General features: G+C 35.7%; 1 protein-coding gene across 3 annotated transcripts in view; it reads right to left on the bottom strand.

The window, feature by feature from the left end:
• LOC150096609 (retinoblastoma-like protein 1) overlaps positions 1-18,135 on the bottom strand; it is a 488,590-nt gene that overhangs the window by 44,080 nt on the left and 426,375 nt on the right. For all 3 annotated transcript variants that reach the window (XM_090408756.1, XM_090408757.1, XM_090408758.1), the window contains 2 exons: positions 9,155-9,275; positions 3,747-3,904 (listed from right to left, as the gene is read on the bottom strand). In XM_090408756.1, coding sequence (XP_090264882.1) covers positions 3,747-3,904; positions 9,155-9,275 — 279 coding nt within the window. The remainder of the gene's footprint in view (positions 1-3,746; positions 3,905-9,154; positions 9,276-18,135) is intronic.

Below are 18,135 nucleotides of genomic sequence, written 5' to 3'. Positions count from 1 at the left end.
GACATAATACTTTTTTTTAATTAAAATTTATGTTATTATAAAGACCTCAATTTAATAATTATATTTAATTGTTTATTCACTAAAACAACTATCTTTATGTTTCACCAAAGCTGTATAACTGAGAGGAGACCTCCACATAGCCTTTAAAGGAATGCGAAGAACCGACCAGGGCTTCTAACCTAATGTCCAATCCTCACCTTCTCGTGGTGCGCCCTGTTGGGTATCTACTTGGATACTGAACGAACGAGGATGGGCTAGATTTTTGGGATTTAGCCGACCAAATTGTATTCTTATTGGTTAAACCAAAATAAAAAATGGTACCATATGACAAAATTTCATGCCGGCTGTGGCGTCGCCCGATTAAACAAGGCCCCCCGTTGTTTTCGCCAGGGAACCAGGGCGAACAGCGAAAAGTCAGCTACTGGAACAAATCTGAAAACACACTGCAACTCAACATCACCAGAATTAAAGATTGGTACTATCAACATAAGAAGCCTGAATGGCAAAGAAATGGAGCCAGCTGAGGAATTAGATAAGTACCAGATCGACATAATAGGAGTGACTAAAAACAAGAAAGACAAAAACTGATGAGATCTTTCTGAGCAATAAATACAAAATGTTATATACAGGCAATGACAATCAAGGAAAAGAAGGAGTAGCCATAGTATTCAACACAAAATACGAGGCTAATCTTCTTGAATGGCAGGCAGTCGCAAGTAGAGTAATGTGGGCAAATATGAGAATGGAGAACTGGACAATGAGACTTATTTGTGCCTATGGTCCCACAGAAGGTTCTACAAAGGTAGAAGTGGAGGAATTTTTTGATGCTTTAGAAAAAGCAACTGACACAATGAAAAAGGAAAAGTTGGTCCTTGTTAGGGATATCAATAGAGTAGGAAATGATTGTGAGACATACAAAAATATTTTGGGAAAATTTGGAGAAAAGAGCAAAGCTAATAATAATGGCAAATACCTGTTGGATTTCTGCTCAGGATTTAGACTGGTTATTACTAACACCATGCTCCAACATAAAAATGTGCACAAATTCACATGGAGAGAAGAGGCAAGGAATAAGAAAAGTCTCACTGACTATGTTATTGTTGATAGTGATGTTTTCTCCATGGTGCAGGACACCAGAGTGTACAGAGGATTTGAAATTGGAAGCGATCACTATTTAGTCTTGAGCAGGATAAAATTGAATTTCATATTGAAAAGAATAACATGTAAGAAAGTTTTAAAGTGAATAAAATTTGAGCAGCTCTCAGATGTGAACTGTAGACTAACATATACAAAGATTATTGAAGAAAAAATGAAAGAGTTTGAGAACAGGAACCAAACTTTGGAGATTCAGTGGCAAGCCTTAAAGAAAACCCTGATTGATTCAGCCAGAGAGGCATGTGAGGTTGACTGCAAGGATAGAAAAATCAGGACTCCATGGTGGACACAGGAAGTTAAAGAGGCAGTGAAGGAAAAGAAGAAAGTCTATCAAAAGTTCTTGGCAAATAAGTCAGCTTGTGCTCTTAAAGAATACAGAGACAAATGTAAGAAAGCTAAACACTGTGTAAAACTAGCTAAACAAAAGTCATGGGAAGACTTTGGTAAGAACATAGAAAATAAATATCAAGAAGGTGGTAAGATCTTCTGGAGGTTGTTGAAAAAGCTTAGAAATGGAGAAAAGAGTGCTGTAAAAGGAGTTAGAGATGATAAAGGTGACATGAAAACAGGAGAAAAAAGATATCCTTGAAGTATGGAGTAATTACTTCGAAAAATTGCAAAATGAAACAAGCAGTGATAGCACAGTGGTAAAACAGGCATACAGTCAGGAATACATATCCATACTTGAAGTAGAAAAAGCCATTAAAGGCTTGAAATGTGGAAAGGCAGCAGGAGTAGATGATATTCGACCAGAAATGCTGAAGTATGGTGGTATAAAAGTCTTACAGTGGCTGCACTGCATAGTTCAGAAAGCCTGGACAGAGGGACGAATTCCCGATGATTGGAGTAGAGTTCTAACAGTGCCCATATATAAAAAGGGAAATAAAACTGAATGTGAGAATTACAGAGGTATTTCCCTACTGAGTGTTTGTGGCAAGATCTATGCCAGTATACTTGAGAAACGGTTGAGAAAAATTGTGGAAGAAAAGCTTGGTGAAGAACAAGCTGGATTCAGGCCAAATAGAGGCTGTCAGGATCAATTTTCACTTTACGATAAATAGTTGAGAAAGCATGGGAATAACAAAGATCTGTATTTAAGTTTTGTCGATCTGGTAAAAGCATATGACAAGGTGCCAAGAGAGAAGCTATTCAATACGCTACAGTTATATGGAGTCAATGGGGGCATTATATCAAGCAATACTTAGTCTGTATTTGAGTTGAAAGTCGGCAGTAAGAATTGAAGGAAGTACAGGAAGATGGTTTAATGTTAAATCTGGTGTGAGACAAGGATGTACATTATCCCCTGTGTTATTCATTATCTATATGGATCACAGTATGAAGGAAAGTGGTATTAAACATGATATCAGAATTGGATGTCAGCTCTTTGCTTTATGCGGACAATGTGATATTTCTGAATAAATCCGCTACAAGTTTGCAAGATTTCCTGACCAAATTGAATAACTGTTGTAACAGATATGGTATGAAGGTCAGCATTAAAAAGACAAAGACAATGAAAATAGGTAGAATTGTTGAAAATGTCAACTGTGTTGTGAACGGGGAACCTGTGGAACAAGTAAAACATTTAAGCTACTTAGGCACGATTTTTAGTGAAGATGGTAAATTAAATATGGAAATAGACAACAGAATCAGCAAAGCTGGTATGGTAGGAAGTCAATTGAATAAATTCATATGGAATAAGAGAGAAATTAGTTGGAACACTAAATCAGCTGTATACAAGAAAGTGTTGAAACCAGTTTTAACTTACAGATCTGAGAGCTGGGTCAGAAGTAAAACACTTGACCAAAGACTAGAGACTGCAGATATGAGAGTCCTGAGAAAGATTAGAGGCGTGAACAGATGGCATCAATGGCAATATATTAAAAACGAGGATATTAGGAAAGAACTTGACATTGTCAGCATCCAGGAATGCATTAGCAGAGCTAATCTCAGGTGGTATGGTCACTTATACAGAATGGGCGAGGAAAGATTAGCAAAACAAGTGTTCTCTGGCAGTTTGGCAGGAAATCGACCCAGAGGAAGACCAAGATATAGGTGAATTGATAGGGTACAATATGCCTTAGACGATAGAAATATAAGATCTGATAATGATAATATCGGAGTCTTGACAAGTAATACACTTTTGGAGGGAAATTGTATATAGGAAGTTAGTAATTATGTAAATTTTTCATGTAGTACTATCATATCCTGTATACCCCTTGAGTGTCAGGAATTTGATGATGATGATGATGATATATATCGCGTCAACTGCATGCAATTGATACACAAAAATATGAGTTTCTAGGAAGTGTGTTGTGTGCATGTCTTTCTATGAGGTAACTCACCTTTAGTTGACGTACCCTTATAAGAGATCCTCGCATCCTACACAGAATTTGAATCTAGGTCTAACCAAAGGACACATTTTTCTGAATATAACATGAATTAAACTTACAAATGTAATTTTTGCTTTTTAATAAGAATATTAGTGATACTATTATACTGCCATTTGTGCAAATGGCATTTGACAGTGTTATATTACAAAGGAAACCATATTAAATAAATAAATATTAAAATCAGGGTGGGAGAATACTCACTGTATTATAAAACATTATAAGATCACCCCTCTCTTCAAATTCAAAATGAGTTCCGGCTCCTGCAAGTCGAGTTGGTGTTGGTGGCTGGCTACTAGGATGAGGAACAGGCAATGTACTGGAAGAACGAATGGTACTTAACTGCTCTGTCCTCCTTGATTCTTAAAATGAAAAGGAATTATGAGTAAATCTTATTGTTGTATTTTCAAAATTTCAGTACATAAAATACCAGCACTGATAGCTCTAACCAAGTTTAACACAAAAGTAATAGTTTACATGATGTACTTATAATTCTTGTCTTTTTAATTTTAGATATTTAACTTCCCTTGATCAATAAATACCCTTTTATACATAAAAGAAGAGAATCATATATCTGTCTCTATGCTTATCATATATCCATTAGTATGTTAGTTTGCTAACAATTGTTAACAATTCTCTGGCACTGTTCGATTCCCCCCCCCTCAGTTTTGGAGTCTGACAGTACTTGAAAAATGAATCATTATTTTTCTCACTATGTTTCTCAAATTCCAAATAGCATATCTAAAAATCATCTATAGCATCTTGGTATAAATTTGCAACTTTAAAAAGGCTAACCTTTTTTTCATCAGTGAAACAAAATTTATTCATATAAACCAAACCATCCCATAATACAAAGCCTAAACATAGCTTTCGAACAGTGTAACAACAGACTAGCAGATCTGTATGAAAATTTTACATCTTTTGATAATAAATGTTACATCTAACATTTTTTTTTTTGCTTTAAACAGGCTGCAGTATCTCCATCCACCACAGAGCCACACATGAATGCCCACCCACTGGCAAGCAATGACTGCACTTGGGAGAGGAACACCAGGGCTACTACAGATGCTAAACCAGCACCACAGCAAGCCTTGAGCCTGGACCATGGGGTGGGAGACTTACTGCAGCACTGCTGATCTTTACATGCAAGTGCACTAGCTGAATGATCTTGGCTGGGCAATTCAGGTCTGTCCATGTTGCTGAACTAGAGGCTAAAGTAGTGTAAAACTACCATGACACCCTCCCCCCCTTTCTGGATGTTCACAGGTTGCAAGCATGGTTGCAGGGCATTGGATCCCAGTGATCGTGTTCTGGAAGACAGGATAGTGTAAAAGACTCAGGATAAGTAGAGCAAAGAATACAGGAAGAAAAGCAAAGAAAAGGGGCAAGTACCATCACCAGGAGGTCCTTCTGCACCACAGACAGGTACCGCATGAGAAGTGGTCACATGGGGAAGAGTTGTGAAGGTGATGCAAGCCAGTAAGTTGCAAGAATGCTCCTGGAATGGATGAGGAGATTACAAGCACCTACTGAGTAGTGGAGATGCCTTTAAAAGTACAGTATATATGTACTATATATCCTCACACAAGAAGGTGCAATATCTATAGTACTACAATTCTGTGAGCAGAAAAATGATGATGGATGTTGGCTTGTTTTTTGTGTAGGTGAAGGTTTATGATGAGGTAGCACTTCCTGACTTGAAAAAGTCTCTCAGATTTGCAATTTCTTCTATGTTAAAAAAAAAAAAAAAAAGAATAGTCTGCTGCACATCTCCAATGATTTTCATCAGAAGAATCCTGATTAGATAACAAGTGCGGTTCTGATGGTACTGCCACTCTGCACTGCCTCCTAGCACAAACACACTCAGCAACAGCTTCTTCAGACTCCAAGAAACCTAGTATACCTCTCTACTTTACACTTCATACCTATATATATTCCAAACGGATGTGTAAATAAAACTCCTCTGAAGTTGTTTGATGGTACCCAGAAGAGCAACTCGATTAATTCATGATATTGACATGGCCAATGTTCTGCTGAACTAGCCACCATCATTCCACCATTTTCTTCTAAAACTGTAAGAACCCAAGAAGCTTATAACCATTTACTATATGGCTTGAAATTTACAGAAACAACTTCTCTTCCTTTCTTTTGTTACATCTACCTGTTCTTTTCCTAACTCTGTCTTTGCCAAAATATGGTCAGCAAGTTCCTTGAATCTCAAATCATTTTTTACCCTCTTACTTTTTAGCCACACTGTACTGATGTGCTTTCAAGTCACTTCATCTCCAATATGTAGGATGGTTGTCTCACACTATGAAAATGTCAATTAAGATTTACATAAATATCTATGCCACAGTATCATTTGAATTCCCACCTGCTAGTTAGAGAGTGGAGAGGAAATCCATATGGTAAATGAGGATTAGAGAGCAGTGGCATTATAGTAGACATTACAAGTCAGACTATTTTTTGAGTTGGCATCAATGAACTTATCTGATCTCAACATATTAATTCACATATTAATTTGGGAGAAATTTCTTCCAAATTTTGGGTAAGACTATATTCTACCCAACAGCCATAGAGGTTTTGACAAAATAAACTCTTTTTTCTGTTACAATATGAATTGTTTCTACAATTATCTGACTAATGTTTTCTGTAAAAAATGCTGTTATGCACCAAGGATGCTATTGAAATAAGTTATATCTTACTACACATGCATATTTACTTTCACTATAGTGATTTCAAAACCAAATGATCATTTGGTAATAAATACAGTAAACTCTTGATTTAACGGACATAATTTGACAAATAAATACAGATAATGAAATAATTAATATAAAAAAAATATAATACAATGGTTAATCAGAAGCGATTGGCAGTGTTTATAAATTACGTCTTTGGATACATTTGCATATATTCATAATATTTCATGCGCACTTGTAATAGCTCACACGTGTGCATGTGCTTTGGTTTGGTAGCACAGCGTCAGTAATGTTGCTAGCGCAAAACATGTGGTGTTTAGGCTGTTGCTGGAATAACTAATTTTTTAGTTAAACTGTTACTGATCATTATTAATTTCAGTTAATATGACTGGGATTAAAAGAAAATGAGTAAACTTGACGATAGCACAGAAACTTGAGTTAATAAGCAAGTTGGAAAGTGGTGCATCTGTTGCTCATGTTTGTGAACTTTATGTGGTGAAAAAGCAAACAGTTTCGGACATACACAAAAATAAAGACAAACTTACTCAGTTTTTGCTAAAATATAGCATTGAGAGCTCCAAAAGTGGTTTCACTGTGACAGATAAGAAACATGTGAAGTTGGCTAAGCATAAGAATTTAGAAGAAGAAGGAGTTTACAAGTGGTTTATTCAATAGCGGTTTAGTGACGTTGAACTAAGGTCGGCTGCTGAAAAATAGGCACAACACACAGTTCCAGGCGAGTTATGGGTAGCTTTGATGCTTTTGTAAACACCATGGCATTACGAGCAGGCAAACATGTGAAGCACTGAGCGCCGATATTGAACAAGTTGAGCCCTTCAGAAAATACATCAATGTATCTGAGGGCCAAAATACATCAATGTATCATTGAATCTGAGGGGCTTATTTTGTCTCAAGTTTACAATGCAGATGAGACTGGCCTGTTCTATTATGCTGTTCCCAAAAATAGCTTTGCAAACAAACATGAGATTAGCATGCTTAGCTGCAAATTAAACAAGGAGCGCATTTCAGCCCTACTTTGTGCCAATGCCACGCATTGCCTCAAGCAAGAAAAGCACAAAAGCTTCACACTTTGAAGAATGTCATGAACCAGTTGCCCGTCATCTATTCCAGCTCATGGAATGCCTGGTTTACAAGTGACATTTTTTCCGACTGGTTTTTCAATCACTTCATACCTGAAGTGCAAAACTACCAAGAAGAGGTCCTGAAAATCTCTCCTGAAGATGTAAAAGCCGTTTTACTTCTTGATAATGCATCAGCCCATCCTAAAGCTGAGAAGTTGGTTAGTAGGAATGGAAGAATAAAATGTATCTTCCTCCAAACACCACTTCTATAATACAGCCTATAAAACAGGGAGTCACTGTTGCCTGCAAGAGGTTGTATAAGAAGAAGTTTCTTTAAGAGGTTATGGTTGTCTTGGAGAATGAAAACAATCCCAAAGAAGATATAAGAGGAGCTAGAACACTTCAAAATTTGCATGCATACAACATAAAGTCCACCATCTTTAATTTTGCTGCTGCTTGGAAGGAGATAAAGACTACAACATTAGCCAATGTCTGGACCAAGTTACAGAATGGGAGTGAACCAGAATATGATTTCAGAGGGTTTGAAACCTCTGATTTCCATGAAACTTTGATATGTGCTAGTTATGTCAGTGAGAATGACATTGAACAATGGCTAGACATCGACAAGGATGACCCTACCAAATTCTCAGCCAGGAAGAGATTGCTGAAGATGTGGGGAGATCAGGAGGTTGACAACGGGGAAGAAGAAGAAGTGGTTCCAGTGGTTTGAAACTATTGGTAGTTAGAGAACACATGGACGACATCATCTTGTTCATAGGTGCATCTTCAGATCCAGAGGTGATTGCTTATTATGAACATTTGTAGCAATTTCGATCTTTAATTATTAAGAAACAGTATAAAAGTGGAAAGCAACTGAAACTTGATACTTTTTTTCAAGCCCAATCCTCAGTAAAATGGTATTTACATAAAAATGTTCTCATTAAAATATATTAATACCATACCAATGAAAGTGTTTTACTTTCAATACATAAGATTCGTGATTTAACTCACTTTCAATTTTACGGACGACCCCTAGCCCCTAATAGTCTGTTAAATCGAGAGTTTACTGTATTTTAAAATGGAAATAGTGCCTTTTAAGAAAACAATCAATGGAATAACTTGAAAACATTAATTTTACCTCAAAATTCTATAAAAAATAAATAAATAAAAGTGACATCCTATACATCTGTAAGTTTGTCCAATGCAGAGCATGTGAGCTACACAAAAAAATAAAAACAACTTAACACAAATTATGTCTAAAATCATTTCTTTCTACTTTTTCGGGCAGCAATGGCACATGGGCAGCTGGTTTGTTGGTCAAAACTTGTACTATTTTGACCAGAAGTTGGTCAAAAGTACAAGTTTGACCTGTTTTATGGAAAGATGATTTCCTGGGTGGCTAAACTTTGAATTAATTAGAATGGACAATAAGAGTACATTTAGCATTCAAATGAAAAATTAGTAACATTAAAAATAAACGAACCATTACAACATAAATTTTTTTGAGTATCATCATTAAAACTATTCTTTCAGCATGGGAATGGAATTAATTTTCAAATTTTACGATACATGAGGAGTTTTTAAATGAGATTTACTTTAAATGTCATGTTGAACTTTACTGGAATAATTTAAATTACTTGTTTACTTTACACATGCAAAGAACCAACATCAAAGTGACATCTTCACTTTGGTGTTTAAATATCACAAAATAAATTCCACAAATAACTGTACTATATGTGTTTGAATCCAGTTTGTGCCGAATGTCACATAATTGCAATTAGTATATATATATATATATATATATATATTTATGTTCATAATAAAGTTTTACCTCTTTCCTTTTCATCCCTTTCAGGTGGCACTGGAGAACTTGAACCAGATCCATTTTTACTGTTATCACTACTTCCTGAATTACGACGTTTTTTGCTACTTAATAGCACACTACGATAAACCTAACGGGCAATATAAAAAAATTAAAAATTTATAACGAAACATTTTACAGATAAGAAAAACTTTATATTATCAACCCTTCCAGAATTCCAGCTCTTTTTCTAGGAGTATATTAATTACCATTTAAATCAAAAACAAAATTATTTCACAGAAAGTCTTCAAAGTATTTTATTTTATGTAATTTACTTATTGTAAGGATATGTTATACATAACGCCCAATCTTCACCATATTTTTGTAGTTAGATTATAAATTAAGACTCATGTTATGTATGTAGTAGGATTAAAACAAATAACACAAGGTGGGAAATGTCGAAATAAAATTCACTCACAAATGTTATTTACTGACTAATTTTTTATCCACCCTACTTTTTCATCTTACCAATCTAATTTGTCAAAGTTACAGGTTTACTCAGGAATTGAGTCTGGGTTCTAGGTTATATTGGAGTGGTCAGTGTATTTAGCACTAGTGCAAAATTGGAGATTTTTTTATCTACTTTGTGTTTTTTTCCCTTAGAAAATTAGCGTTTTATAATAGTATATTAGAGTAGATTTTTTTTTTTTTTTTTTTTTTTTTTGATTATTTAGTGTATTTATAACATTTTTATTGTGACATTGCAATATTAAATTCAGCTGCAAAATGGTGCCAAAAATGCAGAGGAATGTTAATAAGAACACAGTAAAGTAGTGAACAACAAGGTTTGTTGTTGTTTAACCTCCAAAATCACTTGGTTAAAGCAGATTATTAGACAGACGATGAGGGAATTACAGAAAGTCAAACAGTGTTTAGAGCATAGGTTCCCAAAGTGGGCGCTGAAGCCTTCTGGGGGGGAGCTATAGTGGGATCAGAAGCATTTGGGGGCGTTCAGGCAGTCTAGGGGTCAGTGGCTCTTTATAGAAGAAATTAATAATATATATTTAAAAATTAATTATTTTCGTGATTTTGCGATTAGATAATCATTTAAAATTTAAATATTGCATTTTAATTCATCTTATGCCCGTCTTACAATCAATTTTTTTTTTTTTTTTATCAATTTTCTATTTCAATTATTTAATCATTTGAAAATTTACCATGTCAGATAGAAATAGATGTCAATGAGAAAACAGAGCATGTATATATGTGTGTATAATAGGTTATGTTTACAGTAGCAAATATATTCGTTATATTTCATTTCAAAATATATATAAAATATATAAAACCACTTTTCTAATTGATTTGTACAAAGATAAACCCAATTTTATATAATTTAATATTACGAGTAAAAATAATAATGGCAAGAAAGAAATAAAATCATAAATTTTAGTTAGCCTAGTTAGTACTAACTTATATTGCTAACTAGAGGGGAAAAAACAAAGCAAATATTATTCGAAGCTTATTATACTGTTTTCTGTGGTTATGTTTTGTAGGTTTGTTGTTTATATCTTGTGTAATTATTTTATTTATTAATTATTATTTATAATTATTCGGACAATGTTGTGGTCAGACGAACAAAATGCGTTTGCGTGCAAAATAAAAAATTGAATGTGTCATAGAGGATATTTTAACTTCTATTTTTTATATACTTAAAAAATTTATTAATTTTTTGCTATTGTAAAAATTGATCATGCCATATAGGCTTTAGTCTATCGACGCAGCAGATGAGTGTTAACTAGTAGTATGTCGGTCAACTATTACGTAGGTAATTCACTCAATTCAGCACGTTTTGACAGGAATATGGGTGCTTGCAGTGACTTGTTCAAAGCACGAGTACCGCAAACAAGTCAATGCATGCAAGTCGATTCAGGCTAGATTTCAAATCTATAAATACCAGTGGTTTAGGAATAAGTTTCATTATTTTTTGTGTGCTTTGCCAACAATCATCAGTCGAAAGTGTGATAGATAAGTGGAGTCATACAAAGTGTAAATTAAATCTTTTTGTAAATATTTTTGCAAATTTTATTACTTCATTATGTCTGAATACAAGAAGAAATGTCGACAGTACAGTATTGAGTATTTGAAATATGGTTTTATTCAGTCTCCTACAAACCAATTATTACCCATGTACTTGATTTGCCAAAACGTGTTTTCAAATGAAACAATGAAGCCTTCTAGGCTACAAGAACATTTGACTAAAATGCATGCTGACAAAAAGGATAAAGATTTGTCCTATTTACAAGTACTAGAAGAAAAATATTTTAAATGTCTAACTAGGAGCCTGTGTAGCTCAGTGGATGTGGCGTTTACACACCACGGTGCTTGGCCGCACGAAGGAAGACTTGGTTTCGAGTCTAGTCGGCGACTAGAGGAAATTTTTCTAAGCCTTTTTTCGACCAGTTCCCGAGTTAGTCGATCTTTGGCACGGGCAAGTGGGTTTTTCCTCCCGGAAACTCGGGTTTTTCGTCCCGTAAACTCAAGAAAATCGACCGTAGACCCCACATTATTTCAGACATTAAATATATTGTGTTAGGGTTAGGGACCACGAGATGGCGGCACATTTGAGCCGTCTCTCTTCACTGTGTACTGCTTAATTAGTGATAGCCTTGGGCCATCTATCTCTGATTTGTACTAGTGGAGATTGAACTGCCCACTCAGTCTCCAAAAGTTAGATAGGGCTAAATGGCCTCGCCTACTCCCCGTATACGGGAATAAAAAGGCGTTAGATGATTTATTTTATTTATGTCTAACTATATCAAAACTTTTTACGTCATGCACTAAACAAGATAATGATGGATTACAAGCTTCTTATAATATTTCATTATTAATCGCAAAAGCAGGAAAACCACACACATTTGGTGAGGAATTAATCTTGCCGGCAGTAAAAGAAGTAATAAACACTGTGCTTCATAAGCCAGCATCAGATATCATCAGGAAAATTCCTTTGAGCAATAATTCAGTGCAAAGAAGAATCGATGAAATGACTGAAGACGTTGAAAAATCATTGTGCAATTATTTGAAGACATGCCAATTTTCCATTCAACTTGATGAATCAACTCTCCCAAATAATGAACCACTACTCTTATCATACATATGATTCATAAAAGAAGAAAAAGTTTGTCAAGAATTATTTGCTAAAAAAAACTTGGAAGCAGATACAAAGGGAGAATCTATGTTTAATATCTCATGAATAAGTTTTTTCAAGAGAAAGACATTCCTATTCGTAATATTTTGTCTGCTGATACTGATGGTGCTCGAGCAATGACAGGGTGCCACAAGGGTTTCATAGTGCATTTGAAACAAGCAGTACCAAATGTACTCACTATACATTGTGTTCTTCATCGTCAACATTTGGTTGCGAAAAATTTAAGTGACCACCTGCACACGTCGCTACATTACGTTATTAGAGTAGTCAACAAGATTAGAAGCAATTCATTGAGTGACAGATTGTTTAGCCAACTTTGTAGTGAAAATGAAGATTTCAATTGTTTGGTGCTTCACACAGAAGTTCACTGGCTTTCAAAAGGTATTTGTCTGAATCGATTTTACAATTTGCTTGATTCAGTACTAGAGTTCCTAGAAAACAGAGACGACAGATTGTGGGCCAACCTGATTACATCAAAAATGACATCGCTTATTTGACAGACCTCTATAAAATATTTAATGAAGTCAATCTACAACTACAAGATGATGAATTGAATTAAAACAAAAAAGGTTATTGCCGCTTTTGTTGGGAAATTTTTCTGTTCAAGCAGAATATGGGCCGAGGGGAATATAGCCACTTTTCAAATTCATCAGCAGTGTCTCTCAAAAAGGAAGATTTACTTGCATACTGCCAACACTTGGAGGTTCTTCATTCTGATTTCAATGAGCGATTTAAGGATATTCTAAACATGAATATACAAAATTGGGTTCTAGATCCTTACTCACAGGTAAGCAAAGCAGGATCATCAAATTCAGAAGTGGAACTCATAGAACTCACAACAAATGAAGAACTAAAAATAAAATTCAAAACTGGATACCAAGAATTTTGGCTTCAAAAATCAATACTGACATACCCTGGATTATGGGAAATAGTGCAGAAATTTTTAATTGCATTTCCATCTTCTTATTTGGCTGAGCATGGGTTTAGTGCTGTAGTGAATTTACTATCTAAGAAAAGGAACCGATTGCATATAACTGAGCATGGCGATTTATGACTGTTTTTAACGAAAGTTGAGCCCGATATTAACAAACTTTTAAAAATGCACCAGGCTCATTCTTCACATTAATTTGTTATTTTTTCTTTGTATTTTTACTTTGTAAGTTCGAAATAAACCATCTAATACATTTGATGGTGTTTTAATTATTACAATAAGATTCTTACTAATGTAATGCAATCTCTTAATTGTATTCCACATTTTCATATTTAAACCATTGTATGAAACTGTGTATAATGTTATTCGAGCATACATTTTACAATCTTTACATATGGGCTATGCTTCACCAAAATCGGTATAGCAATAACTGTGTTCAAGATGAAGCACATATTGGCCACTTCTTTTTAAAAATTTAATGGCATAATGTATCATTAGTTGCTATTTACGTCAAAAATATCAAACGGCTCGAACGCGGAAAACTGTTATAATGAGGGGCGTTACAAAATTTATGTCTTGCAAAGTGGGCGGTGGCCCGAAAAAGTTTGGGAACCTATGGTTTAGAGGAACGCAAGGAGAATAAAAAAGTTAAGCAGTAAAATGGAAAACAACAAAACACTGAATCAAGTAAGCTGGTGTGTAATAATGAAAATCAAGTAAGTAAAGTTGATTGTAAAAAGAAGGATGTTATTTGGTATGGTGACTATCATAAAACATGCCATTGCTGAGCGGGTTATAATGTGAAGTTTTCCCAGAGCAAAAATTAAAAATATAGTGCAAGAAAATGAAAAACAGAAAAGAAAAGTGAAAGAGTTTGTAAGTACCAGTAACTTAACTAGCAATAAATTCAGTATAAGAGAGGATATTATTATTATTATTACCCAAGACCCCATGGAGTCAAAAAATCATCTGGGAGGTACTTTTATCACACATACATCTCATCATACAGAGTCTTAAACACACTCAAACTCCTTGCAGGACACCACACTCTCAGGCAAGGCATTCACAACTCTGCACGAAAAAAACCTGCCTCTCACACCCTCTTTATACAGTTTCCAGGGATGACCTCTTGTTCTTCCCCCTGATCTCCCACTATTCTCTGTAAAACTTCTCCAGCATTGATCCTATAACAACTATCCTATTATATCTCCCCTCTTCCTCCTGTCCACCAGACTATGCAAATTACATCTTCTCAATCTTTCCTCATACTCAACATTCCAGAGGTCAGAAACTACCTTAGTCAGTCGCCTTTGGACCCTTTCCAACATCTCTTCATCCTTCTGAAAATCCGGTGACCAAATCTGGGCACAATAGTCCATGTGTGGCCTAATCAAAGCCTTATACAATGGAACAAGAATCTCCCTACCTCTACACATCAGTGTCCTCTGCATAATTCCCAGAAGTCTTTGTGTTGTCTTCACAATTATGTCGATGTGTCCCCTAAATTTTAGATCCTTATCCACTATCACTCCCAGGTCTCTCATTTCCTCTACCTCCAACAATATATTTTCACCAGGCATAAATTCTGCATCCCATCTTTGTTTGTTTTCCAAATTTTAAAACCTTACATTTTGCAACATTGAACTCACATCCCCATTTGCTAGCCGAATCACTCAATTTATTCAAGTCTTCTTGCAAGGCCACAACATCTTCATTACTCTTTATGGTTTGTCCTGACTTTGCATCATCTGCAAACAACTGAATATCTCAATCCAAATCTTTGCCAATATCATTAATATACAAGTTAAATAGTAATGGCCCTAAAACAGACCCCTGAGGCACTCCACTAGTGACTTTCCTTTTCCTGGATATCGCACTCCCCATACACAACTTGTTGATACCTATCAGACAGCCAGTCTCCAATCCAATGCACTAATCTAATATCCAACCCCATCTGCTCTAGTTTGACTGTCAACTTATCATGAGGTACTCTATCAAAAGCTTTTGCGAAATCCAAGTATATTACTGTGTATCCTTCTCCTCTGTCCAAGGAAGTAGTCACTTTATTGTAATAAGTAAGTACATTACTAAAACATGACCTCCCTTTAGCAAATCCATGCTGTCCATCAAAGATTATACCATAGTTGTCAACCCAACTCTGGATCCTAATTCTCACAAGCTTCTCCAACAACTTAACTACAACACCTGACACAGAGATAGGCCTATAGTTTGATGCTTGAGTTCAATCACCTCCTTTATGAAGTGGCACAATCTTGCCCTCCTTCCACTCTTTAGGAACTTGACCAAGTGCAAGACTCGTATTAAAAAAATATGTCAAGGCAGGTGTCAACTCTCTCGCACATTCCTTCAGAATATGCAGTGATATATTATCAAGTCCCACAGCCTTATTTACATCCAGTTTATTCAACTCCCCAAACACCTCTTGCTCATTTACAGTCAGTCTTTCCTCCCCATCATCAACTGCTCTCAATCTCTCCATGAAGTCACATTCACAAGATTGGAAGATCTTTATGAACTGCTCATTAAGTATCTCCACCACACATTCTGCAACAGCTGTCTTTATACCATTTCCTCCAATCAATGTCATCCTTCCATAATCATTCTTTCTTTTGCTGGCTTCATATCGAAAGAACTCCCTAGGATTCTTTTTGGCTTCATTAGCTAACTGCTGTTCATATCTCTCTTTAGCTACTCTCACCAACCAAGTCACCTTCCTTGCCTGGTCTTTGTAGACCTCATGAAATTGGTTACTTCCACTTCTCTTATGCTGCCTCCACAATGCCCTTTTCTCTGTATCACATGCTTAATCTCTTTATTCATCTATCTCACACCTACCTTATTTAACCTTCTCACCCTTGGAATACATTTAGACATTGCATCTACTAGATAGTTTTTGAAAATCCCCCAAGCTGCATTGATCTCTTTTCCAGCTACCTCCTCATTCCATGCTACACCCGCAAGCTGTCTTCTGAGCTACTCATAATCACCCCCCCCCTTGTAGTTCCACATATACCCTTTTCTCACAGGGGCCCTTGCACAGCTGGCAACCACCCAGGTAATCACCTCATGGTCACTTTCACCAATTGGTGGATGATTTGACACCTCATTTATAATTACATCCTCTGATGAGATGACCAAATCCAAGACCCTTAATCCTCGTGTGCCCTCTGTTACATACTGTCTGAAGTAGTTATCCCTCAAAAACTCATTTTCTTTACTTCCAGTTGCTATCTCTTCATTCCAGTCTATATTGCCATAATTAAAATCACCCATAATGATCATCCTTTTCTTATTTTTGCTTGGCTAATTTGACTATACATTTCACTATCACCACCATCCACATTACCTGGTCTATAACAACATCCCACCAAGTATTTGATTCCATTCACCTCTATCTCACACCATACTGCCTCAAAAGCACTATTTTCCTCTTGCATCCCTACTTTATATGGACATAACTCTTTCTCTATCATCAATAGCACTCCCCCCTCCCTTTTTACCCCTTCTATCCTCACGAAACATATCATACCCTTCCATCTCTATTCCTGTCAGACTCGTCCTCATCTAACCATGTCTCATTCCGACAATCTTTGGGTGAACAGACACCCAAATATGAAAAGGTTGTTGGAAGAAGCGAGAGTCAAGAGTGAGAAAGTAAAAAATCATTAGTATATTACCTAGATATGATGGAAATGAATTATGAAGGGCAAATGATTCAATGCATAGGCTATGCAGAAGGCACAGTCTGCAGTTTGGAATCAGGAATCTTGAAAAATTAATTATTATGAGCCCTAACATTTCTCAGGGAAACTGAATTATGATAGGGGAATCATAGAATATGAGTGTAAGAGCAACAATGATAGGTAACTGTGTTAATGATGGAAATGATTATGAATAGAGAACGATTCTGCGTTCATCCAGTTCGGACATAAAAAGCATATATAAAGATGTCTGCATACATAAGGAACTAGATAAGAGCAAAGATCTGCAAGTTGTCAAACGTGTCATGCAGATCACAGACAAGAGTACATAAAAAACCATACAAGTGACTAATTATATCTGTACAGGAATGCTAGAAGTATCACAAGCAAAGGAGTCGAGTTTGTTGTCTTGATTAATATAATGGGACCTCATACTGTAGGCATTAGTGAGACCTGGCTATCAAAAGCAGGCATACTAAATCATAACGAGTGCAAAGGGTATAGTATTTTTAGAAAGGAGGAGAGGAGGGGGCGTGCTGCTAATGATATCAGATAACTTGAATCCAGTTAGAGTTGAGACCTATGAGTATAATAATAGTAACAGTTTTTTTATGTAGCAGTGAATTTGAAGCCATCTGGTAAGGTGGAGTCTAACAAGATCAAATACATAATGGAGTGTTGTTACAGACCTGGTGGATCAGTTGCTACTAATGAAGAAATGCAACACAGATAATGAAATACAGGTGATGGGTGCAAAAAGAGAAATCATAATAGGGGACTTTAATTATCTGAACATTGATTGGGGAGCTGTGAAATTGCATGAGAAGAATGAAACTGAATTTATTGAGATATGTTAGAGTGGGTTTATAAGTCTTCTGACTCTGGTCAGTGACAGTGATCATGAAGTACTCACTTAGAAAGTGAGTAATTTTATGAATGTTCCAGTCAGAAAAGGCTACATGCTGAACTCCAAAGCAGGAAATTACGACTACCGAGGAGTATGCTGGGTTTTGCACCATGGTATCAAATTAAAAGAAACACACATATTAACCACCGTGAAAATTATTTAATTGCAAATATTTCATCCTAAGTATCTTAGGACATCATCAGTACGGTTGTTTAAAACAATAATAGGAATAACATACAGTTAGGG

Source organism: Typopeltis vanoorti, chromosome 18 (genome assembly GCF_054136105.1).
Source record: "Typopeltis vanoorti isolate ZY-2024b chromosome 18, IOZ_Tvanoo_1.0, whole genome shotgun sequence".
In the NCBI taxonomy this organism is placed as follows: Eukaryota; Metazoa; Arthropoda; class Arachnida; order Uropygi; family Thelyphonidae; genus Typopeltis; species Typopeltis vanoorti.
This window is presented reverse-complemented; position numbering and strand designations above follow the sequence as displayed.